General features: G+C 44.1%; 2 protein-coding genes across 3 annotated transcripts; both read left to right on the forward strand.

Annotated features, from left to right (window-relative positions):
* The first annotated feature begins 3,987 nt into the window (after positions 1-3,987).
* LOC129830308 (E3 ubiquitin-protein ligase ARIH2-like) lies at positions 3,988-13,800 on the forward strand. Its single transcript, XM_055892789.1, has 15 exons — positions 3,988-4,097; positions 5,353-5,776; positions 6,154-6,221; positions 6,354-6,426; positions 6,616-6,757; positions 7,036-7,157; positions 7,987-8,096; positions 8,240-8,357; positions 8,475-8,525; positions 8,681-8,702; positions 8,869-9,020; positions 11,055-11,198; positions 11,445-11,513; positions 12,934-13,050; positions 13,266-13,800. The coding sequence occupies exons 2-15, from the start codon at positions 5,522-5,524 to the stop codon at positions 13,335-13,337; spliced, it is 1,515 nt and encodes a 504-aa protein (XP_055748764.1). The 5' UTR covers positions 3,988-4,097; positions 5,353-5,521; the 3' UTR covers positions 13,338-13,800.
* Positions 13,801-15,436: 1,636 nt separating this feature from the next.
* LOC129830307 (inosine-5'-monophosphate dehydrogenase 2-like) lies at positions 15,437-26,913 on the forward strand. 2 transcript variants are annotated; one of them, XM_055892787.1, is made up of 14 exons: positions 15,437-15,894; positions 17,284-17,332; positions 17,634-17,735; positions 18,355-18,429; positions 18,925-19,131; positions 19,286-19,373; positions 19,496-19,695; positions 20,157-20,247; positions 20,527-20,622; positions 24,819-24,962; positions 25,511-25,655; positions 25,956-26,099; positions 26,216-26,299; positions 26,595-26,913. In XM_055892787.1, exons 1-14 carry the CDS (start codon positions 15,797-15,799, stop codon positions 26,614-26,616), a joined length of 1,545 nt encoding a protein of 514 aa, XP_055748762.1. In that variant the 5' UTR covers positions 15,437-15,796; the 3' UTR covers positions 26,617-26,913. The 2 variants fall into 2 exon arrangements, with proteins under 2 accessions (XP_055748762.1, XP_055748763.1); XM_055892788.1 differs by lacking the exon at positions 15,437-15,894 and adding an exon at positions 17,480-17,562 and having other exon boundaries at positions 17,292-17,332.
* The last annotated feature ends 943 nt before the right edge of the window (positions 26,914-27,856 follow it).

Here is a 27,856-nt window from a genome sequence, read left to right on the forward strand (position 1 = left end):
CTTATCCGGTGTCCTGTGTGAATTTTAAGTATGCTCCCTCTAATTCTCTTTCTCTCTTTGTCTTCTCTTGGAGGACCTGAACCCTAGGACCATGCCCCTGGCCTGATGACTCCTTGCTGTCCCCAGTCCACCTGGTCGTGCTGCTGCTCCAGTTTGAACTGTTCTGCCTGTGGCTATGGAACCCTGACCTGTTCACCGGACGTGCTACCTTGTCCCAGACCTGCTGTTTGACTCTCTCTCTATACCGCACCTGCTGTCTCTAACTCTGAATGGTTGGCTATGAAAAGCCAACTGATATTTACTCCTGAGGTGCTGACTTGTTGCACCCTCTACAACCACTGTGATTATTATTATCTGACCCTGCTGGTCATCTATGAAAGTTTGAACATCTTGGCCATGTTCTCTTATTATCTCCACCCGGCACAGCCAGAAGAAGACTGTCCACCCCTCAGGTTCCTCTAGGTTTTTTCTTAGGTTCCTGCCTTTCTAGGGAGTTTTTCCCTAGACACCGTGCTTCTACATCTGCATTGCTTGCTGTTTGGGGTTTTAGGCTGGGTTTCTGTATAGCACTGTGACATCGGCTGATGTAAAAAGGGCTTTATAAATACATTTGATTGATAGGGCCAAGTAGTCGAATAGTGGTGAGGTTTTAATGGGTGTGGGGTTAGATGGTAGGGCAAATTTTTTTTTTCTCCCATTCCCGCGTCCTTTTCCCTTCCCTTTTGTGTCACAAAGTGTAATGAATTCATCCTCTACAACAGTAGGCGGTAAACACAGGGTGATCAGCTTCCATCTCCAGGCAATCAGACGGTTAAATAGCCATAACCTTAGAGGCTGCTGCCCTATGTACATAGTCATGGAATCACTGGTCACTTTAATAATGGAACACTAGTCATTTTAATCATGTTTACATACTGTACTGCTTTACTCATTTCATATGTATATACTGTATTTTAGTCATTGCCACTGACTTCGCTCATCCTAATATTTAAATACAGTACCAGTCAAAAGTTGACACAGCTACTCATTCCAGGGTTTTTCTTTATTACTACATTGTAGAATAATAGTGAAGACATCAAAACTATGAAATAATGTAGTAGCCAAAAAAGTGTTACAAAAACCTAATTATATTTGTCAAGTTTTGACCTCTTTCTTGTGCAATTCCCCACTTGAAAAGGACAGTCCCTCCACATGAAAAGTTTAACTGGATTTTACTCAATAAACAGCCATGGAATCAGTTGTTTGTCTTTTATTTACTATTCTTTGGTTGGCAGTAAACAGGTGAAAAACCTCAAAAAAGAGATGACAAATACAAGTGATTATTTGAGTTGACAGCCTAATTAAATACACAAAATTATCCACATTCACCTCAGAAACACATTTCTGCCATTATCAAATACAAGGTTTCCACTGTTAAGCAAATGTTTCCCAAAATAGAAACCCACCATTTTTAATCAAATGAGCAGAATCAGTACACTTTTATCCAAATTTGCATTTTAGCCAAACACATTCAAAATACCTCTAGTAGCAAAAAACCACACTTATTTTCTAATCAGCAGTTAAGCAGACAAATCCTACATCTTTTAGCCAAAGATTTTCCAGACTATACATTTGTTACTGAATTAAGAACTTGGTTTACTAAGATTTCTACAAAGTTTAAATTACTTTTAACCATTTCAAACAAGTTCTATCAACAATGAATTTGGCTCTTCTTACTTTATACCCCACAAACATTTGAAGTTATAAATACCACTGCAAAAGTCCTATCAAAGTTAAGAGTTAAGTCTGTGTTTTCCAGAGTATCATTAGCAGTGCACTGCTTAAGTCAGTCTAACAAAACATGGCCAATATGGCACTTACCGGCTGTCTTTCACAGTTTTGTGGAGGGCTTGGACTTGCACAGTCACCTTGATCACATAGATGAAGTTTCCTTGGTCTTGTGGTGCTATAAATGCTCCTTTCACTGCGTTCTAAAGACAACAGCAGAGCCAGGTGCTGGCACGCCCAGATTGCCTGGAAGATTTGTTCCACCTGGTTCACCACTGATTGAAGGAGGAGGAGTTTCACCACTGAGGAGCTCCCAGGCAGTTTGACAGCACAATATTTTATATTTGAGATTCTTCAAAGTACCCACCCTTTGCCTTCATAACAGCTTTGCACACGCGTGGCATTCTCTCAACCAGCTTCACCTGGAATGCTTTTCCAACAGTCTTGAAGGAGTTCCCATATGCTGAGCACTTGTTGGCTGCTTTTCCTTCACTCTGCGGTCCAACTCATCCCAAACCATCTCAATTGAGTTGAGGTCGGGTAATTGTGGAGGCCAGGTCATGTGACGCAGCTCTCCTTCTTGTTCAAATAGCCCTTACACAGCCTGGAGGTGTGTTGGGAAATTGTTTTGTTGAAAAACAAATGATAGTTCCACAAAGCGCAAACCAGATGGAATGGCAAATCATATTTCTCTTTGCTTATTTGAGCTGTTCTTGCCATAATATGGACTTGGTATTTTATGAAATAGGGCTATCTTCTGTATACCAACCATACATTGTCACAACACAACTGATTGGCTCAAATGCATTCAGAAGGAAAGAAATTCCACAAATTAACTTTAACAAGGCACACCTGTTAATTGAAATGCATTTCAGGTGACTACCTCATGAAGCTGGTTGAGAGAATGCCAAGAGTGTGCAAAGCTGTTATCAAGGCAAAGGGTGGCTACTTTGAAGAATCTGAAATATAAAACATATTTTGATTTGTTTATCACTTTTTTTGGTTCCTACATGATTCCATGTGTGTTATTTCATAATGTTGATGTCTTCACTCCTATTCTACAATGTAGAAAATAGTAAAAATAAAGAAAAATCCTTGAATGAGTAGGTGTTTCACAACTTTTGACTGGTACTGTATTTCTTAATTCCATTTTACTTTAGATGTGTCTGTATTGTTGTGAATTGTTAGATACTACTGCACTTTGGAGCTAGGAACACACGCATTTCACTACACCCGCAATAACATTGCTAAATATGTGTATGTGACCAAAAGAAGAGAAATAGGCAGAATATGGAGGCCGTAACCGGCCTCACACTCCAGTACAGTAGGTGGCGGTGTATGCAACTTTCAGTTGGTTGCAATCCGGCAATACAAATTGTAAGAAGAAGAACACGATCCAAGGACAGACATTCACTGAGCCATAGCCAAGAATGCACCCTCGGGATTACACATGCATCAGAGCTATAAATATATTCCCAGCCACTCAGAGAAAATAGTCACGGGAGAGTGTTGTTGATTTCTTCCATAAATTCTTTAAACCCGACTGATCTTATGTCATTGTTTAACACTTGTAGGCTATGTATTTTTCCATTTCATTACTTTTGTTCATGCACTGTTGATGCAGTGTCTGGCAGAGCCAGTTCTTAACCTTGATTCATTGTGTCTCTGGATTCCTACTAATTGTTAGAAGAATTTATTGGTATTAGAGATGGGCAAATAATTAAAATGTAGATTATTTGTAAATTCCCCAGACACTTCTATTACACTGGGCAGATTCGATTATGCTAAAACGCGGGGCACCGGTCTATGGCCCGTGATGTGAACGGGCAAAAGTGGTGAGGGAGGAGCGCCTTTCTCAAACGAACAGTAATCTGCGGCGCTCGGTCATGTTGTCAACCAGGCAGCATGGTGTATTGTCCAGAAACGTATATTTTCCATAAAAGATATGCTTGAATTTTCATTGGGAAGGTAGATAAAGCGTTTTTTGCATGTGAAAATACAGAATCCTACTCATTACACAGTAGGTTGTGAACGGGGCACATGGCTCATGCGCCCGGTTCCAAAACGAATGCGATCAACTTTCACCCGGTGTAAAACCTGTCTAACCCGGTGCCCGAGCCTGATTAATCGACTCCCCTTGGTATGTGTCCCCGCCTTGAATAATATAACTGTCCAATGGGTGTCATCAATGGAGACACGGAAGTGACGCAATTTTTGAATATTAATTTACTTTCTGTCTTCCACTTAACTGGCGAGTTTTTCAGAATTGGTCCTGGTACTTAAAACCACTTTTGGCTTCATTTGCAAGGCGACACAACTCGGCCTGGAAGGTAAGTAAAGACTTCCGTACTTGGTTGGAAGGGTTATTCCAACGATAAGGTAAGTTAGTTTGTTAACGATCCACAGACGGCCTTGTTTACATGTCAATCCCCGGGTTAGCGTGTGTGAGATGCGGTGGCTAGGGGGATCAGTGACTCGTTATCAGTTGTGGTGAATTCCGGGGTGGAACAATGGCACCTCGGTTTTTCTACGTTGCCAATGTCTAGAATGGCGTATTTTATTGATTATTAAAATAATTATTTGTTTAACTGCTATTGTGTGTTAACCTCTACTTTATTGCTAGCTATGTTGTAAACTAACGTTAGCTCTCCGAACGTTAACGTTGGGAAATTGGCTTTGCAAACCCAGTTACGAGCCAGTCATGTTTGTGTATTCGGCCAGAACCCACTTCATTTGATGTATTACACTGTAAACACCGAACTACGTCTATGATATCTTGTATTCATAAGTGCCTATTTATAGCATGTAGGGAATGCAAACAAGCGTCTAACACAGGGAGCCAGGTCGATATGGTAAGTCACATATCAAATCCCTGGCTGCCTACTGCGGTGATCCATGGCTTTATGTTCAATATTCATGCCACAAAGAACATCACAAACCGTAGAACAGGAGCAGACATCCGAACTAGACCGACAATCGCCACACCGCCCACTACGTGGAGATATTTTGGGGGGGAATGCAAGAAGTCACTATAGGTGGCTGAATATTCACGTTTTTCTTATTAGGACTATATAGTATGTCACGCGGCTGCTCCTATGCCTACTGTCCTACCGCCTTGTCAGTAGGGGAAAACATCGTCATGTAATCCTTTAAACCGCTGCATTAAGCCGCTTCCCGTGCTTTGTATCCCACACGTGTTATCATATTGTTTGTCATATGTACAACTAGAAGAAAGGAAAGTCCCAGGGGTAATAGGAGATATTTGTGCTTTCCCGGTCTTTCTGAACACTTGGTTGGACAAGTTTTGGTGGATCTCTGATCAGTGAATCGCACAAGTGGCTGGGTATTGGAGACTCTTCTGTCTTGTGCAGAGAGACCTTGACTTTATGGAGCACTGTAGTTCCATTGACCTGAGTTCAGACGAATGAACATCACACAATGTCCCTGACCCGTTCTTCTTTATCATACAACTTGTCCATATAAATATCCACAAACTCACCATTGTCAAGTTTGTTTTCCTTGCGCTGAACCATTTTATTTCCCCCCCCCTCCCGCTTATCCTCAAGTTCTTTTGTCTCCTTTCAGAGCATCCACCTCGACGGTTCCTCATGAAAGACGGGGAGTGTAACTTCTTCTGCTTCTTCCGCTGCTGCTGAGAGGTGTTGGGCTAGTTTGTGGAGCAGTTTTCTCTGGGAGCTGTGGTTCCGACAGCCAGAGAGCCAGTCCCAGAGAGTGAAGGTGTCTCTGCCGGTAAATGTCTGTGGACATGAACAGCCAGGCCTACGACAGCAATGAGGATGACCTCGGGGTCAACTCTGAGGATGATGACGGGGGTGACGACGACGACCAGGGGGACATAGCCGACTACTATGACGGCGTGGCAGGAGACATGGAGCAGCAGGGGGCCGACTCGTTCGACCCAGAGGAGTACCAGTTCACCTGCCTCACCTACAGGGAGAGCCAGAAGGTGCTCTGCGACGAGGTCAATAGTATCGCTGCCATCCTGAAGGTTTGTTGGGCTAGTCTTAGGGGTAATTGAGGTGGTTAATGGTAAAATCTACATCTAGGGTCAATTACATACCCTAAATCTTAACCATAACTAGTAGGGGCATGAAAATATCTGAGTTGGGTTAGGGGCCAAGCATTCATTCTCATGGGGGGCTGTGTGTTAACCTAAATTGAATGGTGAACTGTAATATCAGACCATATCTGTGGCACGGTCATATGAGATCTAGTTATGAGGTGCCTATCGTTCCAGTCTCAGTAGTTATCAGTTTAAAGAAGTAATCAATGAAAGTACTTAAGAAGGGTCTGCTGCTTCCTCCTGAGAACAGCTGTATTCATAAGCTTGATCCTCCTCATGCTCTCTGTCCTCTCTTTGGACAGGTTTTACCTGCTGTAGCCAAACTGGTCCTTGTGCACTTTCACTGGCAAGTGTCACAAATACTGGACAGGTAAACGCTAGTTCAGTCCTACTCACTCGTTTTTTCAGAAAGTATGCAAATATTCTGATAAATAGGTTTAAATATGATTTCTGGTGCCCTGTTTTTGCCTTTTTTTGCCTTTTTTAAAATTTATTTTTTTAGATACAAGTCAAGCTCATCTCAGTTGCTGTCTGATGCCCAGGTCCAGCCCAGCAGCACCTGCAGATCAGTTCCTGTAAGTACTAAGAGTACTCTCTTTCTATGGAGTGTTTGTAATGTATTTGGGTGAAGTTCAAAGTGGTGTCTGGAAAGGTACATGGACTCTATGTTCTAGTTGTGTAGGTGGGCTGAACGGTCACTGACCAGATTTTGCCCTTGGGCCACCATTTGACTATCATGTGTGTTGATTTCTTTCGGTCCCCAGGCGCCTCAGTCCCTCCAGTGTGGGGTGTGTCTGCAGCTGGTTCGGAGGGACACCTTGCTCGCGCTGCCGTGTCAGCACTCCTTCTGCAAAGGATGCTGGGAGCAGCATTGCACTGTACTCGTCAAAGATGGGGTGGGAGTGGGTAAGCAGTGCTGCTAGGGCTGATGCGACCTGTCAGTGTGTTCAGAAGTCAGTAGCTTGTTTCTTTGTAGATAGTGACATGATAGGCTTTGAAGATGAACCCCGGTGAGAGAATTGATAGCCTTGCAATCATATGCTGATGTCTGTGTACCTTGGATATTTTCATATTAAATTTGTCTCGTATTTGAAATCCATGTGTTTCTCCAGGATTTTTTTTTTGTGCTCAGGATGTATGCATGAGATTAAAATATTTTAAATGGCCTGTCTTTCTGTGTGCAGGTATCTCCTGTATGGCTCAGGACTGTTCCCTCCAAATGCCAGAAGACTTTGTCCTCCCACTGCTGCCTGGTGAGGAGCTGAAGGACAAATATAGACGCTACCTCTTCAGGGACTATGTGGAGGTACGAGTCTCAGCCTGTCCTTCTGGTGGTCTGTCTGGCTGCTTGTCGGCGCTTTTCTAATGGTCTGTCCCTCTTTGCCTTTCTGTTTCTCCCTGCTGCTTTTGTTCTTGAACAGCAAATGGTGACAAATTGCACTGCCAGCATACTGTTAATGAAAGGAAACTATCGTCCTCTTAATTTCGGTCTTTCAGCCAGTGTGCTTATTTGTCAGGACCTGTCTAGCTATTGATGGTGTTTGTAGCTGTCGGTAAGGCCCGGTCTCTTGGCTGGTTTACAGTGGGTCTAACTACATATCTGTAGACAGTGACGTCATGAAAAAATATAAACGCAAAGTTTGCATGTTATCAGCAGCCTGGATGGTCCAAATGGCATACCTGCTCTATTTTAATATCAGTCAACCCATCTGTTAAAAATATTGTTTTTAGGAGATGTCAGTCCAGCAAGCCAGGCAACCAAAATGAGCTACCGAGCGGTATTTTGGTTTGCTAGCTTGTTAACATTTTGACTGTAGCTGACTTTTGCTCATTAAAGTGAACGCGTTACAAAATCATTTTGTACAAGGCAATGGGGTGATAAAAATAGCCTGTTTACATTTGTGAATGTGACCATTAAAGCAGTGCATTCTTTGAGAGAAATGTAGAACTTCTAGAAGCTGTCGAAGGTGAGCCTTTTTCAAGTCTCTGCGACAAGGAAACCGACAGGCGCATCAGCGTTCTTCTGAGTCCAACTGAGCATAAATTAAGTTTAGTTCTGACCCAGGACACTTGACGCATTTGAATGGTCCACAGACATGTCGATAGACGGGACTAAACAAGCCTCCTCTCTTCAGAGCCACTTCCAGTTGCAGCTGTGTCCAGGGGCAGACTGCCCCATCGTCATCCAAGTGCAGGAGCCACGGGCCCGCAGAGTACAGTGCAGCCGCTGCAATGAGGTCTTCTGGTAAGACAGGCGCCAGCATATACAACTCTTACACACAGATCAGTACACAAGTTGTTAGATTCATGTGTATCATGTCAGATAAACATACGGTCATATCACTTACTCCCTGCGGATGCCCTTAAAACTATTTCTCTCTGTCTCAGTTTCAAATGCCGGGCCATGTACCACGCCCCAACAGACTGCCCGACTGTCCGACGGTGGCTGACCAAATGTGCAGACGATTCCGAGACGGCCAACTACATCAGTGCGCACACTAAAGATGTGAGACGCCACACGCGCGCACACAATGAAATTAGGTGTGGTTTTCCAATATTCTCCTTTACTTTTGTCTAATGTCGACTGGCTTTTTAATATATTTTTCTTTTTTTTCCCCCCCAGTGTCCCAAGTGCAATATCTGCATTGAGAAGAATGGAGGCTGCAATCACATGGTGAGTGTTAATGGAATCTGCGTCATCTGAGTTGTGCCGACGATCAGCACATTGTTGTTTGCGTTAGTTTTCTTTAAATCTCTGGAGCTTTTCTGTGAATGTCTACTTTCACTACAGGTTCTTAAGTGTCTGACATTGTGTTTCCTCTGTTTCAGCTATGCTCCAAGTGCAAACACGGTGTGTAGCTCAGTTATATTTTCTTACAGCTTAACACCAAATGCGCCTTTTTACCCATCAATTTCCCCCCAATGTTCTGCTGATTTAACGGGCTCAAGCCGTATGCAACCCATTTGACATTGAGCTTGCCTTGTTTTTCTCGTTAATGTCATCTGTATGTGTGTAGACTTCTGCTGGATGTGTCTGGGGGACTGGAAGACCCATGGCAGTGAGTACTATGAGTGCAGTCGCTATAAGGAGAACCCAGACATCGTCAACCAGAGCCAGCAGGCACAGGCCAGAGAGGCCCTCAAGAAATACCTCTTCTACTTTGAGAGGGTGAGATGAATATGAAACACTAACACGCTACCATCACTGACGGGTACATGAAACTTCTGCTCGCACTTTGAGTATTGTATGGAAATCAGTGAACCTTTCTGAAGTAAGCTGTGTGTCATGTGACTAGGTGACATGGAAAAAAATCCATGAAACACCTACAGTGGGGAGAACAAGTATTTGATACACTCCTGATTTTGCAGGTTTCCCTACTTACAAAGCATTTAGAGGTCTGTAATTTTTATCATAGGTACACTTCAACTGTGAGATGGAATCTAAAACAAAAATCCAGAAAATCACATTGTATGCTTTTTAAGTAATTAACTTGCATTTTATTGCATGACATAAGTATTTTATACATCAGAAAAGCAGAACTTAATATTTGGTACAGAAACCTTTGTTTGCAATTACAGAGATCATACGTTTCCTGTAGTTCTTGACCAGGTTTGCACACTGCAGCAGGGCTTTTGGCCCACTCCTCGATACAGACCTTCTCCAGATCCTTCAGGTTTCGGGGCTGTCGCTGGGCAATACGGACTTTCAGCTCCCTCCAAAGATCTTCTATTGGGTTCAGGTCTGGAGACTGGCTAGGCCACTCCAGGACCTTGAGATGCTTCTTACGGAGCCACTCCTTAGTTGTCCTGGCTGTGTGTTTCGGGTCATTGTAATGCTGGAAGGCCCAGCCACGACCCAACTTCAATGCTCTTACTGAGGGAAGGAGGTTGTTGGCCAAGATCTTGCGATACATGGCCCCATCCATCCTCCCCTCAATACGGTGCAGGTGTACCCTTTGCAGAAAAGCATCCCCAAAGAATGATGTTTCCACCTCCATGCTTCACTGTTGGGATGGTGTTCTTGGTTGTACTCATCCTTCTTCCAAACACGGCAAGTGGAGTTTAGACCAAAAAGCTCTGTTTCATCAGACCACATGACCTTCTCCCATTCCTCCTCTGGATCATCCAGATAGTCATTGGCAAACTTCAGACGGGCCTGGACATGCACTCTCTATAGGTCATTGACCAGGTCCTGCTGTGTAGTTCTGGGCTGATCCCTCACCTTCATGATCATTGATACCCCACGAGGTGAGATCTTGCATGGAGCCCCAGACCGAGGGTGATTGACCGTCATCTTGAACTTCTTCCATTTTCTAATAATTGCGCCAACAGTTGTTGCCTTCTCACCAAGCTGCTTGCCTATTGTCCTGTAGCCCATCCCAGCCTTGTGCAGGTCTACAATTTTATCCCTGATGTCCTTACACAGCTCTCTGGCCTTGGCCATTGCGGAGAGGTTGGAGTCTGTTTGAGTGTGGACAGGTGTCTTTTATACAGGTAACGAGTTCAAACGGGTGCAGTTAATACAGGTAATGAGTAGAGAACAGGAGGGCTTAAAGAAAAACTAACAGGTCTATGAGAGCCGGAATTCTTACTGGTTGGTAGGTGATCAAATACTTATGTCATGCAATAAAATTCAAATTATTTACTTAAAAATCATACAATGTGATTTTCTGGATTTGTTTTAAATTCCGTCTCTCACAGTTGAAATGTACCTATGATAAAAATTACAGACCTCTACATGCTTTGTAAGTAGGAAAACCTGCAAAGTCGGCAGTGTATCATACTTGTTCTCCCCACTGTATGCGTTGCCAGAGTAACAGTCAATCAGGTGGTTTGTCTACCTCTGAGCATTACACAGCTTTCAGCACACGTGATGTCAACCAGCGCCATACAGTAAAAAATAAATGGACAATCATTATATTAATACATGCGGTGTACTTTCAAGGATAGTACACATGTTCCTCAGTCACGCATACTTCCACAGAAGTAGGCTGCACGTTATCTCTGGTACTTTTAGATTATGGCAACTGTCTCACATGGGTGTCAAATACCGCTCATGTTCAACAACTCTTGAGTGTTCGAAGCCAAGACACCATGTCAAATGAACACTGAGATCTTTGTCAGAATCACCTGGAAGTGTGTTTCTTGAATGTGTCTGTTCTGACTCTTTCTCCAGTCCTGACTGTGTTTGTGTGTTCTTCAGTGGGAGAACCACAATAAGAGTCTCCAGCTGGAGGCTCAGACGTACCAGCGGATCCAGGAGAAGATCCAAGAGCGGGTGATGAACAACCTTGGCACCTGGATAGACTGGCAGTACATGCAGAACGCTGCTAAGCTCTTGGCCAAGGTACTATGGTCACACGCAAAAGGAGCAAACGCACACATTAACACAAGCATCTATAGGGCTTTTCACACAACTCTATTGTTACTGAGAGGTGCCAAACCAAGTGTGTAAATCTGATCCGGCACAGTTTGGTTCCGCTCGGCATAATGGTGTGAAAGGGTTATCTGTGTAGTTATTCGACCCACTGCACTACACTGGTCCTTGAACCAATAGCAAGTTGTGCTGATCTCTAATCTGCCTGTCCCACAGTGTCGCTACACTCTGCAGTATACTTACCCATACGCCTACTACATGGAGTCTGGTCCGCGTAAAAAACTGGTGAGTGTCTCTGTCTAGTATAAGCTACCACGTTCTGTCAGTGGTGGGGGGGGGGGGAAGGACCCAACTGTCTTAGGTAAAAGTAAAGATGCCTGAAATGACTCGCGTGAAAGCCACCCAGGACAAAATACTGGGTGGCTTATATAAAGTTAACACTATTTTGGTTTTAAATATACTTAAGGATTGAAAGTAAATGTAATTGCTGCGATATATACTTCAGTATCAAAAGTAAACATCTTTTCAAATTCCTTGTATTAAGCAAACCAGATGGCACCATTGTCGTCTTTATGGAAAGCCAGGGGTACACCAACACTCAGACATTAACAAATGAAGCATGCGTGTTAAGTGAGTCTGCCAGATCGGAGGCAGTAGGGATGACCAGGGATGTTCTCTTGATAAGCGTGTCAATTGGACCGTTTTCCTGTCCTGCTAAGCATTCAAAATGTAATTAGTGCTTTTGGGTGTCAGGGGAAAATGTATTGAGTAAAAAGTACAAGTATTTTTAATCACTAAACAAAATAATAAGTATTTTTAAGTACTTTACACTACTGCATTCCATTAATATACACTGAACAAAAATATAAACGCAACATGTAAAGTGTTTTATGAGCTGAAATAAAAGATCCCAGATTGTCCATACGCACAAAGCTTATTTCTCATTTTGTGCACAAATTAGTTTGAATCCTTGTAAGTGAACATTTCTCCTTTGCCAACATACTCATCCACCTGACCGGTGTGGCATTTCAAGAAGTTGATTCAATGGCATGATCATTACACAGGTCTTGTGCTGGGGACAAAAGGCCACTCTAAAACATGCAGATGTTTTGAGGATTGTACAATTTGAGCCACCAGAGCTGTTGCCAGAATTGAATGGTAATTTCTCTACCATAAGCCGCCCCAATGTCATTTACGAGAATTTGACAGTAAGTCCAACCGGCCTCGCAACCGCAGACAACGTGTGGGTGAGCGGTTTGCTTATGTCGAAGTTGTGATGAGTGCCCCATGATGGCAGTGGGGTTATGGCATGGGCAGGCATAAGCTACTGACAACAAAAAGATGCATATCTGTATTCCCAGTCATGTGAAATCCATAGATTGGGGCCTAATGAATGTATTATAGTTGACAGATTTTCTCAGCCATGGCTCTGCACACCCAGTTAAATTTGTAACATAAGTTTTCAGGCTTTTACACAGGGTGACATTTTCCATGAGCAACGCGTGAAGTTGCAAAGCACATTTATGCTGCTATTAAGATATTTGCAAGGGGGTTATTGAGTGAACGATTCTGTGATGCTTGCAGTCCGCAAAGATGCCATTGAATCAAATTGATGAGAACCATTCATTTGCGGGGAGGGTGTTGCTAATTTAAACACGCTGTCTATAATGAATAAGTAGCCTAAAATGCATTTTGTCCTATTCAGTTTGAATACCAGCAGGCCCAGCTGGAAGCGGAGATTGAGAACCTGTCCTGGAAGGTGGAGCGAGCAGACAGCTACGAGAGCGTGAGCGAGGGGGAGCTGAATGCTAATGACAGAGGGGTAAGGAACAGGGTGAAGATGTAAATGAAAAGGGGGGTGTATATGGATATTTTAAAGTTTCCAGATTAAGACTTCCATTGGCTGGGAACACAGGGGAGTTGCCGGTTAATGGCACGCCTTGGGAAATCAGAAGGACCCCCGAAATATGTAGGTCCCTAGGCACTTTTTTTTTTTTTGACAGAAGAATTGAACTTCTTCCACTCGCTCTCTTTCAGGATCTGGAGAATCAGATGCACATTGCTGAGCAGAGGAGACGCACGCTGCTGAAGGATTTCCACGACACCTGAAGTCTCCAGACGACTGCAAAGCACCAGCAGCTCCCTAACTCATTCGCCCCCTCCCTCCTTCACTTTCCATCCCTTTGTCTACGGCTCCTCACACTCATCCCTCCCTCGTTAAGCGCTCTCTTTGTGTCTGCTACAGGGTCCCAGAATGGCGTGACTGTATCCCCCCTCATTTAGATGTCAAGAACGCCACATTCAAACACACTACACATGAAATGAGAGGGCATGCGCGCGCACACAACGTGAACACAAACATGCTTTAACACTCCGCCCAAAAAAAGAACCCTTAATTCTCCCACACGATCCCACCATCCCTCTACCTGTTTTTTTCTTTATTTCTTCTCACATTGTTCACCTTTTTCTGCAAATTGATAGTTCGTAAAAAAAAAAATAAAAAAAAACATTAAATAAATGCTGTAATTTTCAACGGTTGTACATTAATAAAGATAGTTACTGAGTTTGTAAATCTGATGTCATTTTCTTTTGTGTTCATTATCACACCTGAGCGACAATGCCCGTGAGCAGAAAGGAACTGGCACCCATGCTAGGTTCACCGGCTATGTGGTTGTCAATGGGTTGACCCAGATCTTCCAGTCAGACCTTTAATCAGTTCACCTTCATGCTCAATCAGTATACACACTAAACTTTAGGACTTACATGCTGCTCAGATACAGGTCAGACTTCATTAGCTAGGCAGCTCAATTCTGGTACCCCCCCCCCCCCCCCACACACACACTAATTGGTCTTTTGACCACATCAGAGCTTATCTTATTGGCCAAAGATCATTTAGTTTTAAAAAATTAAATAAAATGAGGCTGCCTGTCTAAATGCAGCCATACTGAACACTTCAGGCATGTTACTGTTGTGACAACCTCTGGCCTTTACACACAGTAAGGCCTTCACAATGCATTATTTTGACACCGCCTCTAAACAAGAGCTGCAGTGTAGTCGTTGCTTATTCAGGTCAGTCTGCTAGGCCCAAATATAGGCAGCATGGTGTGCCAAGCTATATTAGTAACAGCTGTAATGCTGTCGCTCCTTTTGAGTGCCACTTTACTAGTGGGCGGTCCAAAGACTTAAATAGGGGATGACAGAAATCAACACCTGCAAGATTTTTCCAGCATAGGGAAGAGTTAGTACCTGTCCCGGAAATGAAGCGTGACTTTATGGCGGCAGCATATCACCTTGCATCCCACTGCTGGTTTACCTTGGAAGCAGAGTTGGTCCCTGGATGGGAGACCAGAAGCTGCTGGAAGTGGTGTTGGAGATCCAGTAGGAGGCACTCTCCTCTGGTTAAGTAAAAAATCCCAAGGCAGTGATTGGGGACATTGCCCTGTGTTGGGTGTTGTCTTTCTGATGGAATGTTTTAATGGGTGTCCTGACTGGTCACTAAAGATCCCATGCCACTTATCCTAAGAGTATGGGTGTAAACTCTGGTGTCCTGGCTAAATTCCCATTCTGGCCTTCAAACCGTCATGGCCTCAATCTTCCAACTGGGTCATTAATCTCCCCTGTCATTTTTCTCCCGGTCATTGCTGAAAATGAGTGTTCTCAGTCAACTTACCTGTTAAAATAAAGTGTGTCACTCCGCCCACCTGCTGGTTTGAATCAGCAATAGCCACAAAGGACTTTCAAGACGATCAGAAACGAATAGGCCACAACAGCCTCAACCACTCTCAGACGAACCTGTGTTGTGTTATCCTATCTTATAACTGGCCAGCAGCATAAACCTCAGATCACATTCTTCACTGTAAAACCTACAAACATCAAAACTGGTCGGACCTGACCAACTTACGGGCCCAAAATGGTAGAGCTGACCTTCCTCAAATAAGAACATGGAATGAGCCATGGCAAAATGTGTAGAATAGCAGGAATTGTGCTGATAAACTGCAAGCAGCATGCAGCTCTCAGGAACTTGATTGGCTCACGAAAATAAATACACATTATAGGGGGTCCTAACCCGGGGGCTCATAATATTTTGGGGTCCCTGACATTAAAAAGTTTGAAAACCCTTGAACCAGAGCGCAGAATCTAGAACATCTCCATAGTATCCATCCCACTCCAGCGCGGTAGATGGCGGTAATGCACCTAATATTGGTTTCACACCGCCATAAAACCCCGAAGAAGAAAAAGGTTGTCAGACGAAAACGTGTGGGACCAGAGGTATCTCCAGACAGGACAGGAGCTTGATAACGTTGAAGGCCGAAGATTAGAGGGCAGTTCGGTAAATGTTCTACAGTCGTGAATGCATTACATGTAATTTTTATAACCAGGAAAGGGTCTTCTTGACAAGAGACAGAGCGCACGGTCGCACCACGCCACAGCTGACTGACAGATCGCCGATCGTAACTGGCGTTCGGAGTGGAGCGAAGAAACGAAGAAAGTTATCGGTCTCTTGGGCCGTTGTCTGTTTAGCACCAACGTGACTAATAAAACACTAACGTAGATACATAAATTGTATAATGGCGGACTACCTGATCAGTGGACAGACTGGTTACGTGCCCGATGATGGACTCAGCGGGCAGCAACTCTTCAACTGCGGGGACGGCCTTACCTACAAGTAATTATTGACGTTTGGCAGTCACATGGCTGCTTGTTGAAATCCATCGCAATTCGCTTGAGTTAACTTGGATAACCTTTGTAGCTAGCTAGTAACCAGAGCCGTATATTTCGTCGTTGACACATTAACTACACTAATATTTGTGCAAGCAGGGGCTTTGGGTGCTTTGTGTCATTGCATTAAATGCAATTATTTCTACCGACTCAGGTTTCCCGGCTCAACTCAGGCTTTCAAATGACAGCGAGTTAAGTAACAATTTTATTTTGGGGATTGACTCAAATCGACCAAAAATAATATCTGAAAGAAGTATATGAATATGAGGTTCTGGATAGGCCTGGCTATGTTCAGCTATGCAAGCCTGTGATTTGAACGTTCCTCTATCACCCAGAGGGTGTATTAATGAATAATAAGCCTACTTTCAGTGTCTGTTATGAAACATACACACACGACAATAACTCGTGTTTGCAGTCGGTAGACTAGTTTTCCAGCAGTTGAATTAGGAATACCAGGCATGACATTCCTTGTGACGATGTAGCTAATTATGACAACCCGAAGGCACCTCCATGTCAAGATATTATAGAATATGACTGTATTGGCATGACCAATAAGTAGTTGTTAGGCAGAAGTATAGTCTATTTGCCACAGTACCTCATCCAAGGAGAGTTTATACACGTCTTTGGCCTTATCTCTTGTCTACTCTTCAGTGAAGTTACCATCACATCTCATTCTGCGCATTCCATGCTTAATATAGGCCAAGTAGTCTCCTCCTAGAAACATGGGCCTACTTAGTACTGGTATACTTCAAAGTGAAGGCGCTTGTGCAACCGGCTGTTTCAAAATCTCAAACCGTTAGTACCAGACAGACGGTGTGCTTGGAAACATATGATTGTAATAATATATGCCATTTAGCAGATTCTTTTATCCATAGTGACTTAGTCATACTTGCATCACTTCTCGGGACCTTCAGGAACGTGTTGACAGTCAGCGCTAACGTGTAACAACACAGGACACGGTTTGCCTGCTCGTCACATGCATCAAATATCAGTTAGTCCCACATCAAGTTCCGGATAGCTCAATTTGCTCAGATGATCAAACGCTGAACTTTTGCATTCCCACTCAAGTGCTGTCGAAAGATATCGTAGAATTTGATATGCCCACTGTCAGTGATTTAAAAAAATAATAATAATAATAAAATAATAACAATTGTAAAGAAAATTACTGTATTAACCAGCTGAAGAAGGAAATTCACATTTGGCCGCCCCACGTGTGATATTGTAACACCTTACTGTACATTCTGAGACACAAATGTGTGAAATTGCATATGTGTGTGAGAATCATTGTTAGATTGTATGCAGCATGTGAAGCCTGTCCCTTCTCTCTCTCTCTCAGTGACTTCCTGATTCTCCCAGGGTACATTGACTTCACATCGGAACAGGTGGTGAGTGGAACCATTAGGGCTTCTGACCCTCCATGACCTGGTGTCATATTCATTAGTGCACGCCATAGCAAAACATTTTGCAATGTTTCTTATTGGATAAGTTCAGGTCGTCCCTTTTCAGTCCGTTTTCTTCCGTTTGTTGCCTAGTGAATACGATCGAAGATTCCATTTAAGATTACAAGGAAGACCTTCCCATTGTAATCTTGATTGGCAACCGAGCGCCGTGAAAGGTGTGTTTGTTTCTACCACAGGTGTTCGTTACAAGTAGTAACTTGTAGTAACTGGTTTGTGTCCTCTGCAGGATTTGACTTCAGCCCTGACGAAGCAGATCACCATGAAAACGCCTTTTGTATCCTCCCCCATGGACACCGTCACAGAGTCAGCGCTGGCCATTGCCATGGCAGTAAGTCTGCTGTAAACATACACACTTTAGCATGGTGACATAATGGAAGGTTTTAGTTCAAAGTCGACTCTGCAAAACACGAAGTGAACAGCAGTGTTAGGCTAACTGTCGTTTAAAAAAACGATGATCGATAATCGCGACGACAATCTTCTTCGCAGTTGTTGGCACAGTTACCAAGGAAGCAACAAGGACTACAAAAAAACGTAATTGCTGTCTCAGACCGATCACACGATGACATGAGATCACAAAGCAACAACCCCCCACCCCCCCCACCCACCCACCCACCACCACCACCCTATAAAACAGCTGATAGCAGAAACATCAACAGCTATTGGAAAACAACCAGTACCTTCTCCCAGGGTATGTTGAAGTGACTACAACAGCTGCAATTATGTGTCACTTAAAATAGTAACCTAAGATGGTTGTTTTGTAAAGCCTCCCCCCCCCTCCCCCCGGAGGCAAACATTGCAGTGGAAACATCACATAGTCCTCACTGCAAAACAAATGCCAAGAATTCACTTGAAACTAGTTGTTCTGCATAAATCCTTACATTCTATCTCTCACAAACACACACACACACAAACTGGCAAGTAAACATGTTCTTCTAATCGTCTTTCAGCTCACGGGGGGAATAGGCTTCATCCATCACAACTGCACTCCAGAGTTCCAGGCCAATGAGGTCCGCAAGGTCAAGGTGATGACCCCTACTACACGTTCTCTCTCTTTCACTCTTCGTCTCCCTTCATATTTCTCTTCTTTTGTTTCGTTACATGTGTATTTTTGTGTGTGCGTGTCTCTGCTACTCATGTTATTGTCTGCTGTCTTTTGGTTTGGTCGTCCTGCCAACCTAGTTGGAACTGTTTCACTGTAGTGTTCCCGCTAGAACAGGAAGCAATCATTTTCTCTCTCTTCTCCTATTTCATTTTTCATCTATCGCTCATGTGCTCTGGTGTGCTTTTTAAATACCCTGTAGATTTGCTGAGCCTAATAGATACCCTTACCCACTCTCCTCTCTCCCCATGTCCCTCTTTCCCCTCCCCCACTTATTCTTCCGCCTGCTACCCAATTCCTTTCTCTCGACTCCCTCCACTCTCTGCCTTCCACTCCCCCCCCCCATCCCTCAATCCCTGCTCCCTCTTTTCCCCCTCTTCTCCCGCCTCCTTCCTCTCCTGCCCTCTCTCTCTCCCAGCGGTACGAGCAGGGTTTTATCACAGACCCGGTGGTGATGAGTCCTACAGACCGCGTGGCAGACGTGTTCCAGGCCAAGGCACGCCACGGCTTCTGCGGCATCCCCATCACAGACAGCGGCCACATGGGCGGGCACCTCGTTGGCATCATCTCCTCGCGGGACATTGACTTCCTGAAGGAGGAGGAGCACATCCTGCCACTCAACGAGGTAGGTGTGGCTCAACTCGTATCACGGTGTTTACCCAGTTGCTATTTGTACATCCTGTATAATTGTGTTTAGTTGACTTCACTGCCACTCTCTAACTCGCGTCCGAAGGTACATGCTAATCTTCTTTTGTTTTCTCCTTCCTTCACCACTACAGGTGATGACAAAGCTTGAAGACCTTGTCGTAGCTCCAGCTGGAGTGACACTGAAAGAGGCCAATGAGATCCTGCAGAGGAGTAAGAAAGGTGAGGAGGCGGGACCTGGGGAGAAGGTTCACCGTTAAAATGAACGAGACTGTCATATAGCCTACGTCAACATGCCCCGTGTGTCCGAGAGGCCCCGTTCTAAATGCCATGTCTCTGTGTAGGTAAGCTGCCCATAGTGAACAAGGAGGGCTGCCTGGTGTCCATCATCGCCAGGACAGACCTGAAGAAGAACAGGGACTTCCCCCTGGCCTCTAAAGACTCACGCAAACAGCTGCTGTGTGGGGCAGCCATCGGGACGCACAACGACGACAAGTACAGACTGGACCTGCTGGTGCAGAGCGGCGTAGATGTGGTCGTACTAGTGGGTTCCTGGTTCTTCTACCCCGTCTACTTGTTATTCTCTTCATGGATACTTTCTCCATCTTTTTCTTAAGTCTGTTCTTAAAAGGGGCAGTCTGCGGTTCAAACAATAACAAAGCGGACAACCCTGCCACTATTTTGGTAAAAAGCGGAGGGATGGCGTTGGAGAAATGTAACCTTTCTCAAGACGGAGCTATGGATACAAGGACTGACCATACATGATATCCAAATTATAGTTTTAACCATGTTTTGTGGCTAGACAGTGTTTGTTTACAATTGCAATGTTTACAAACAAAGGACTACGATCATTAAGTACGACCAATGATGTGTATGGGTTACGATAGTTGAATAAGTTATATTATTCAAGAATCAATATGTGTGTGTGTATATATAATTAATTAAGTCTAAAGATCGCTGTAGCAATCACAGATTGCCCCTTTAATGTTGCTCTCGTTCATTCAGGACTCCTCTCAAGGGAACTCGATCTTCCAAATCAACATGATTAAGTACATCAAAGAGAAATACCCACAGCTTCAGGTCATTGGAGGCAATGGTGAGTGTTACACACAAATATATATATATATACACACACACACACACACACACACACACACACACACACACACACACACACACACACACACACACACACACACACACACACACACACACACACACACACACACACACACACACACACACACACACACACACACACACACACAGAAAGAGCGAGCAAGAAATGCTGCGTTCTCAGAACTGCCCTCATTTCATGATTGCACTGCACCTGCCTGTGACATTGTTGCTCTCTGTCTCCCTCTGTCTGTCTCAGTGGTAACTGCAGCCCAGGCCAAGAACCTGATCGACGCCGGGGTGGACGGCCTGCGAGTAGGCATGGGCAGTGGCTCCATCTGCATCACACAGGAAGGTGAGTCCGACCAATGGCAGACTGCCTAGCTCCCGCTCACCCGCAGCAGCTGTAACCCAATCAGGAGCCTCCAATCTGGCCACCTTTCCGCTAACGACTGAAATCGCCCTTCCGCCAACTGTAGAATTGTGTACAAAGGGTCCCATCCATAACAGGGTTCATTCTAGGTTCTTTCCTTCTCCCTCACCGGCTGTAGAGAATGCTGAAGGGTTTTGCAGAATCAATTTGTGCTGCCATATTACATTCTAATACAGGCAATTTAACTGAATAAGACCACCTGCCGAAGGACTAGAGTGTGGATCATCCTCAAACTTCAGCCAAACCGCTTCAGATCAAAACTCTGAAAACTGACAATAACACAATACAATAACAATGGACTTTCTCACAGGGGCAGGTCCTTTAGAAATCACGCGCAACTCCCCCATCAATTGTCAGTCTTACCCTCTATTTTCTGTTTCTCTTTCACCTCATCCTCCCCTCTCTCAATCATGCTATTCTATCTCTATCTTTCATGATCTGTTTTTTTTGTTTCTTATTTTCGATCTATCTCTTCCTTTATCCTTGTCTCTGTATCCGTTTTGTTGTTTTCTTTTTGTTCCCCTCTCTTACCCACCACCTCCATTTCATGTGTCGTTGTGTGGACCTCTGCTCTATTGGTTTCACACGGCCTGTGATGTCTGTCTCTCTAGCGCCTCTCAGTGTTGCTCCTGGTATAAATCTCCATAGCCCCAAAACCCCAACTACTGTAACGGGATACTGCAGTAAGTCCCTCCCACCAGGCCCCCCTACCCTGCGCAGGGCATTTTCTCTCTAATTGGCTCCACTACCACACTGTGCCCGCCTACCCCCCCGTCACAGCCTGTCTGCATTGGTTGGTTAACGGCTCTGCATCAGTAGAAGTAGTAGCTAAGCTGGCCTTGGGGTTTTGGATGCTTGTCCTTTTGTCCTTGACTAATCTGTCAGCGTGACATCACCGCCCCTTGTCTCGACATCCTCGTCATTTTAAAACTTGCAGTACATTTTAAATCAAATATAATTGTATTTGTCACATGGTTCGTAAACAACAGGTGCAGACTAACAGTGAAAGGCTTACTTGCGGGCCCTTCCCAACAATGCAGAGAAAGAAAATAGAGAAATAATTTTTAAGTTTAACACTAATTAAACTTAATTAGTAATAATAATAAATAAACAATGAGTAACAATAACTTGGCTATATACACGGGGTACCAGTACTGAGTCAATGTGCACGGGTATGAGGTAATTGAGGTAGATATGCACATGGGCAGTGTAACTAGTAGTGTAACTAGGAATAAAGTGACCGATTTTAATAAACAGTAGCGGCAGCATATTTGAGTAGTCACCGTTACTGCAAAAAGGATCAATGTAGATGGTCCGGGTAACTATTTAACTAACTGTTTAGTAGTCTTACGGCTTGGGGGTAGAAGGTGGATGCGTATGAGGAAGTGTATTTTAGTAGTGCGATTGACAGTTTGACGACATGGTGTCTGTCAGTTAGGCCGTTCACCTTCCCTCTGAAACAAGCTGAACCTGAACAGATTTCTATGTCTTTAGCAATACCAGTTACTACAGGTTGTTACTACGTTTTCAGCATCTTTCAATTTCCTGTTAAAGGTCTTTCTCTGTTGAGAATCATTAACCTGTGTGTGTGTGTGTGTGTGTGTGTGTGTGTCCCATGGATTGGATTTAACCACATTTTCTCTGTCGGCTGGACATCAACATATGTTTTCATATAGGAGTGAGGAGGGAGCCCTTAGCTCCAGATTAGACTGGCTGTTGTAACGCGTTAAGGGATCTACGTACAGTATGTCATTGCTTCTTACACCCCATTCACATGTAACAGTCATTGACTTAAGAACACTGTACTTAGGATTTACTATCTGTTTGTTCATAATAGTATTGTTCCTTTTGAGAGGGGTATAAGATGCACGTCTTCAAATGCTTCCTGGTAGTGCTGCTTTGCAATTTAATCACTTCGTATTTATGGTAATTATTTACTCAATTTCATTCCAGTCCCAGTTAGCTCATGGATATGCATATCAATCACAAAAAAAGGTGAGCGCGAAGCTAAAATAATGTTTTCCACTTTCTCAACTTCCTCCTTTTGATGTTGGCTTCAGACATATAGTAATTAACTCATGTATCACATCCGGCCGTGATTGGGAGTCCCATAGGACGGCGCATAATTGGCCCAGCGGCGTCCGGGTTTGGCCGGAGTAGTCCGTCATTGTAAATAAGAATTAGTTCTTAACTGACTTGCCTAGTTAAATAAAGGTTAAATGTAAAAAATACATAAAATGTTTAACTGTCACACAAAACGTTGAGGAAAAGAGGCCAATCTGCTACTTCTCATATTTAGTGTTGAGGAAAAAAAGCCTGCATAATAATTAATCAATCTAGTGTATTTATTAAGCCCTTTTTACACCAGCCGATGTCACACAGTGCTATACAGAAACCTAGCCTAAAACCCCAAACAGCAAGCAATGCAGATGTAGAAGCACGGTGGCTAGGAAAAACTCCATAGAAAGGCAGGAACCTAGGAAAAAACCTAGAGGAACCTGAGGGGTGGACAGTCCTCTTCTGGCTGTGCCGGGTGGAGATAATAAGAGAACATGGCCAAGATGTTCAAACGTTCATAGATAACCAGCAGGGTCAGATAATAATCACAGTGGTTGTAGAGGATGCAACAGGACAGCACCTCAGGAGTAAATGTCAGTTGGCTTTTCATAGCCGATCATTCAGAGTTAGAGACAGAGAGCTAGAGACAGAGAGCTAGAGACAGAGAGCTAGAGACAGAGAGACCAGTGTTCCATAGCCGCAGGCAGAACAGTTGAAACTGGAGCAGCAGCAGGTGGACTGGGGACAGCAAGGAGTCATCAGGCCAGATAGTCCTGGGGCATGGTCCTAGGGCTCAGGTCCACCGAGAGAAGAGAGAGTTAGAGGGAGCATACTTAAATTCACACAGGACACTGGATAAGACAGGAGAAATACTCCAGATATAACAGACTGACCCTAGCCCCCCGACACAAACTACTGCAGCATAAATACTGGAGGCTGAGACAGGAGGGGTCGGGAGACACTGTGGCCCCGTCCGACGATACCGGACAAGGCCAAACAGGCAGGATATAACCCCACCCACTTTGCCAAAGCCAGCCCCCACACCACTAGAGAGATATATTCAACCACCAACTTACCTTCTTGAGACAAGGCCGAGTATAGCCCATAAAGTTCTCCCCACGGCACGAACCCCTCCTAGGGACGGCATGAAAGAGCACCAGTAAGCCAGTGACTCAGCCCCTGTAATAGGGTTAAAGGCAGAGAATGCCAGTGGAGGGAGGGGAACTGGCCAGGCAGAGACGGCAAGGGCGGTTTGTCGCTCCGGTGCCTTTCCGTTCACTTTCACACCCCTGGGCCAGACTACACTCAGAGGACCTACTGAAGAGATGCTTCCTGAAGAGATGCTTCCTGAAGAGATGCTTCCTGAAGAGATGCTTCCTGAAGAGATGCTTCCTGAAGAGATGCTTCCTGAAAAGATGCTTGTGCTTCCTGAATTCAAAACATATAAACTCAAACCCTTTCTAAGGCTTCCTCGGTTTCAGTTGTTTTTCTTTTCATTTTATGAATGTTATTTCCCCAAATAAACATCACGTTTCTCTATTGTAGCCTAATGTTGTGTGTGTTTGGTGTACTACTTGTTGAATCATGTTTTGTGAATGGGAAATCCTATCTTACTAAATGCCAAAAGGTCCTGTCCCGTCAGCTTGCTGTGTAATCAGTTTTATAATGATTACGTTTATCAGGGAAAAACAGACGATAAAATCCAAATCATTATGAGGTTATCCACTCAAGCAAGCCAAAACCATGTTTAATACACAGCAAATCAATGAAAATATGAATTAATATTCAAATAATACTGATATGATTAATTCACTTGATAAACCAGGAAATGACAACCTAAAATGGCAGGCGAGGACAGACTGTCTGTGTGAGGATGCCTAATGTCTAGTCTGTCTCTGATGGGGGGCTACATATGAAGGGTTGGCTGGATATGCCACACCATGACGTGTCAGCCTCAATTGAACCAAGTGACACAAAGTAGGCCTCAAGCAGTCATGAGCATTGTCACTACGTGTGTGTGTTCTTTGTTCACACCTGTCCTCCTTCCCTTGTTGTCTCAGTGTTGGCGTGTGGGCGTCCCCAGGCCACCGCCGTGTACAAGGTGTCTGAGTACGCCCGTCGATTCGGGGTGCCAGTCATCGCCGATGGGGGTATCCAGACCGTGGGGCACATTGCCAAAGCCCTGGCACTTGGGGCATCTACAGGTGTGTCAGGCTCAATTCAAATACCCATACACACACCAACTGTCATTAGTCAATAATATAGCATTACCCAGTACACATAGCATTAGCCATTACACATAGCATTAGCCATTACGGCAGATAGCAAAGTGGTTAGAGCATTGAGCCAGTAACCGAAGGGTTGCTGGATCGAATCCCCGAGCTGACAAGGTAAAAATCTGTCGTTCTGCCCCTGAGCAAGGCAGTTAACCCACTGTTCCCCGGGCGCTGAAGACGTGGATGTCGATTAAGGCAGCCCCCCGCACCTCTCTGATTCAGAGGGGTTGGGTTAAATGCAGAAGACACATTTCAGTTGAATGCTTTCAGTTGTACAACTGACTAGATATCCCCCTTTCCCTTACACATAGCATTAGCCACAATTAGCATTAGCCGTTACACATAGCATTAACCATTACTTTTAGCACTTACAGGCTCACATTTAGAGACTGATATAATAATGTACTAACACACACAAATCCATCTCAAAGCATGAAAGGTACATTCTCTCATCTCTCCTCCCCTTGTCTCTCCAGTGATGATGGGCTCTCTCCTGGCTGCCACCAGCGAGGCTCCAGGTGAATACTTCTTCTCTGACGGCATCAGGCTGAAGAAATACCGAGGCATGGGCTCATTGGATGCCATGGACAAGAACCTGGGCTCCCAGACCAGATACTTCAGGTACGGAGTCATAGTTATACTAATGCACAAGTAATACAAATCTTTATTTTCCCTAAGATTGTATTCATTAGGCACCAAACGAAATAAAACAGACAAACAGGGAGGCACTACCTGAACTTGTCCAATAAGAAGCGCTTGTTGCGTCCCTTTGCAACATGTTTCGCTACGGTGTGCACTAATCAATTGCGACGACCCAGGGGCAACTAGCTCTGCAGCAGGCAGTCGCTCAAAAGACAAATAACACATAGCTGGCCCGTCCTCTCTCTCTCTCTACCCGTTTCCTCCTCCGTCTTTCTGCAGTGAGTGTGACAAGATCAAGGTGGCTCAGGGTGTGTCGGGGGCAGTCCAGGACAAGGGCTCTATCCATAAGTTTATTCCCTACCTGCTGGCTGGGATCCAACACTCCTGTCAAGACATCGGATCCAAGAGCCTCACCCAGCTCAGGTACACGTACACACACACGTCTGAATGTTTGTCAAAGTGCACCTACTTTGATACCGGCACGTGTGTGTGTGTGAGCTCGGGGGCTCCGTGTAACACTATTTGTCTTCCCCGTGCAGAGCCATGATGTATTCTGGGGATCTGAAGTTTGAGAGGAGGACGACATCGGCCCAGATGGAGGGAGGAGTCCACAGCCTGCACAGGTACTTACTGATGTGATCTAACTAGGCTGTGTTGACGATCCTACGGTGCTGTCAGAGAAGCTAACATTGCAATATATTCTTTGCTTGGTGAGGGGATTTTCTTAACATCTCAGTTTCACATACCACCTGCAAGCTCCTAGATTTAAAATGGTTCCCCTTTCCAAACAAATCTCACTTCAACCTGTTTATAGGTCTTTCCGATCTCAGCATGATTCAACATGTTGGTAATTCGTTACCAGGTCATTAATCTGTTAAACCTGCTCTTTTTCTCCCTGACTGTCTTTTCTCCCTGCAGTTATGAGAAGTGCCTGTTCTAAAGACGAGAACAACAGTAGTGGGCTGCAGACTTGTGTTCCTCAAGCGTACGCACATGAAAGCACACCCAACTACTTGACAACCCCCCTCACACACACACTAACACAAATGTCAATTATGCCTAAACCATCAGTCTTCCCCATCTGTTGTTCCCTATCTATGCTGAGGGAGAGCAGAGCATGTCTGTCTTGTCTATCCGTCAGTATTGTGATGGAGTGTTTTGGTGTTGTCAGATGCCTTCCATGTCCTACTGACGTGAATAAAGGTGAATAAGTCAAATAAAATGTTTTTTTTCCACACTTTTTTTTGTTATTGTGGTCATTTGAATGGTCATGTATCATGTGTAGAGATACAGACCTAGTTTGAAATATATGGGTATTTGTAATTTAAAAAATAAATAACAATTCTGTGTCTTATAGTATTTTCAAATAATATGTCAGAAATGAAATTCTTCAATTTTGATAATGTTCTATAAATGTCCTACTATTTGAAACTATTTTCCAAATACATTATTTCAAGTACTTGTAGAACCAAACAGACCTGGGTTCAAATGCATGGGACTATTTCAGTATTTCTATTTATAAATGCACTTCTGTGTATATTTGAATCCATGCCAATACCTTCCAAGTGTATTTAAACATTCCAATATCAACTACATGTATTTTCAAAGCAAAATACATACAAATAATTACTTTGAAATGTCTTTGAACTCGGGTCTAATGGGAAATGCCATCTAAGTTGTATGGAGTAAGGTGAGAGTTGGGGATGGAAAACCAATTAATTTAACAGATATGTAGTGTAAATAAATAGTGTTGTATTTCATTCTGTGATTTAGAGTTTATAACCTACCTGTCTGATAGACACACAGAACCATGATCCTCTTTTGGAGAGGGCAATGAGGTCTCTGGGGGGGGGGGGGGGGATCAGGGATACCTCCAAAACCACCGGACTTTCCAGGCCACGCACCAGTGGACACACACCTGCCCCACACATGCACACCTGTCCCACCGATCAGACAGACTGATGTCTTCAATTAGCAACTCCACAAGGCTGAAGCAGGGATTCATCCAACTTACTTTAACCTTGACTACTGTAACAGCTATTTGTATTGTATCGGTTGAAAAAGTAATATAGTTTACAGTACCAGTCAAAAGTTTGGACACAGCTACTCATTCCAGGGTTTTTCTTTATTACTACTATTTTCTACATTGTAGAATAATAGTGAAGACATCAAAACTATGA

The sequence above is a fragment of the Salvelinus fontinalis genome, chromosome 31 (genome assembly GCF_029448725.1).
Source record: "Salvelinus fontinalis isolate EN_2023a chromosome 31, ASM2944872v1, whole genome shotgun sequence".
NCBI lineage: Eukaryota > Metazoa > Chordata > Actinopteri > Salmoniformes > Salmonidae > Salvelinus > Salvelinus fontinalis.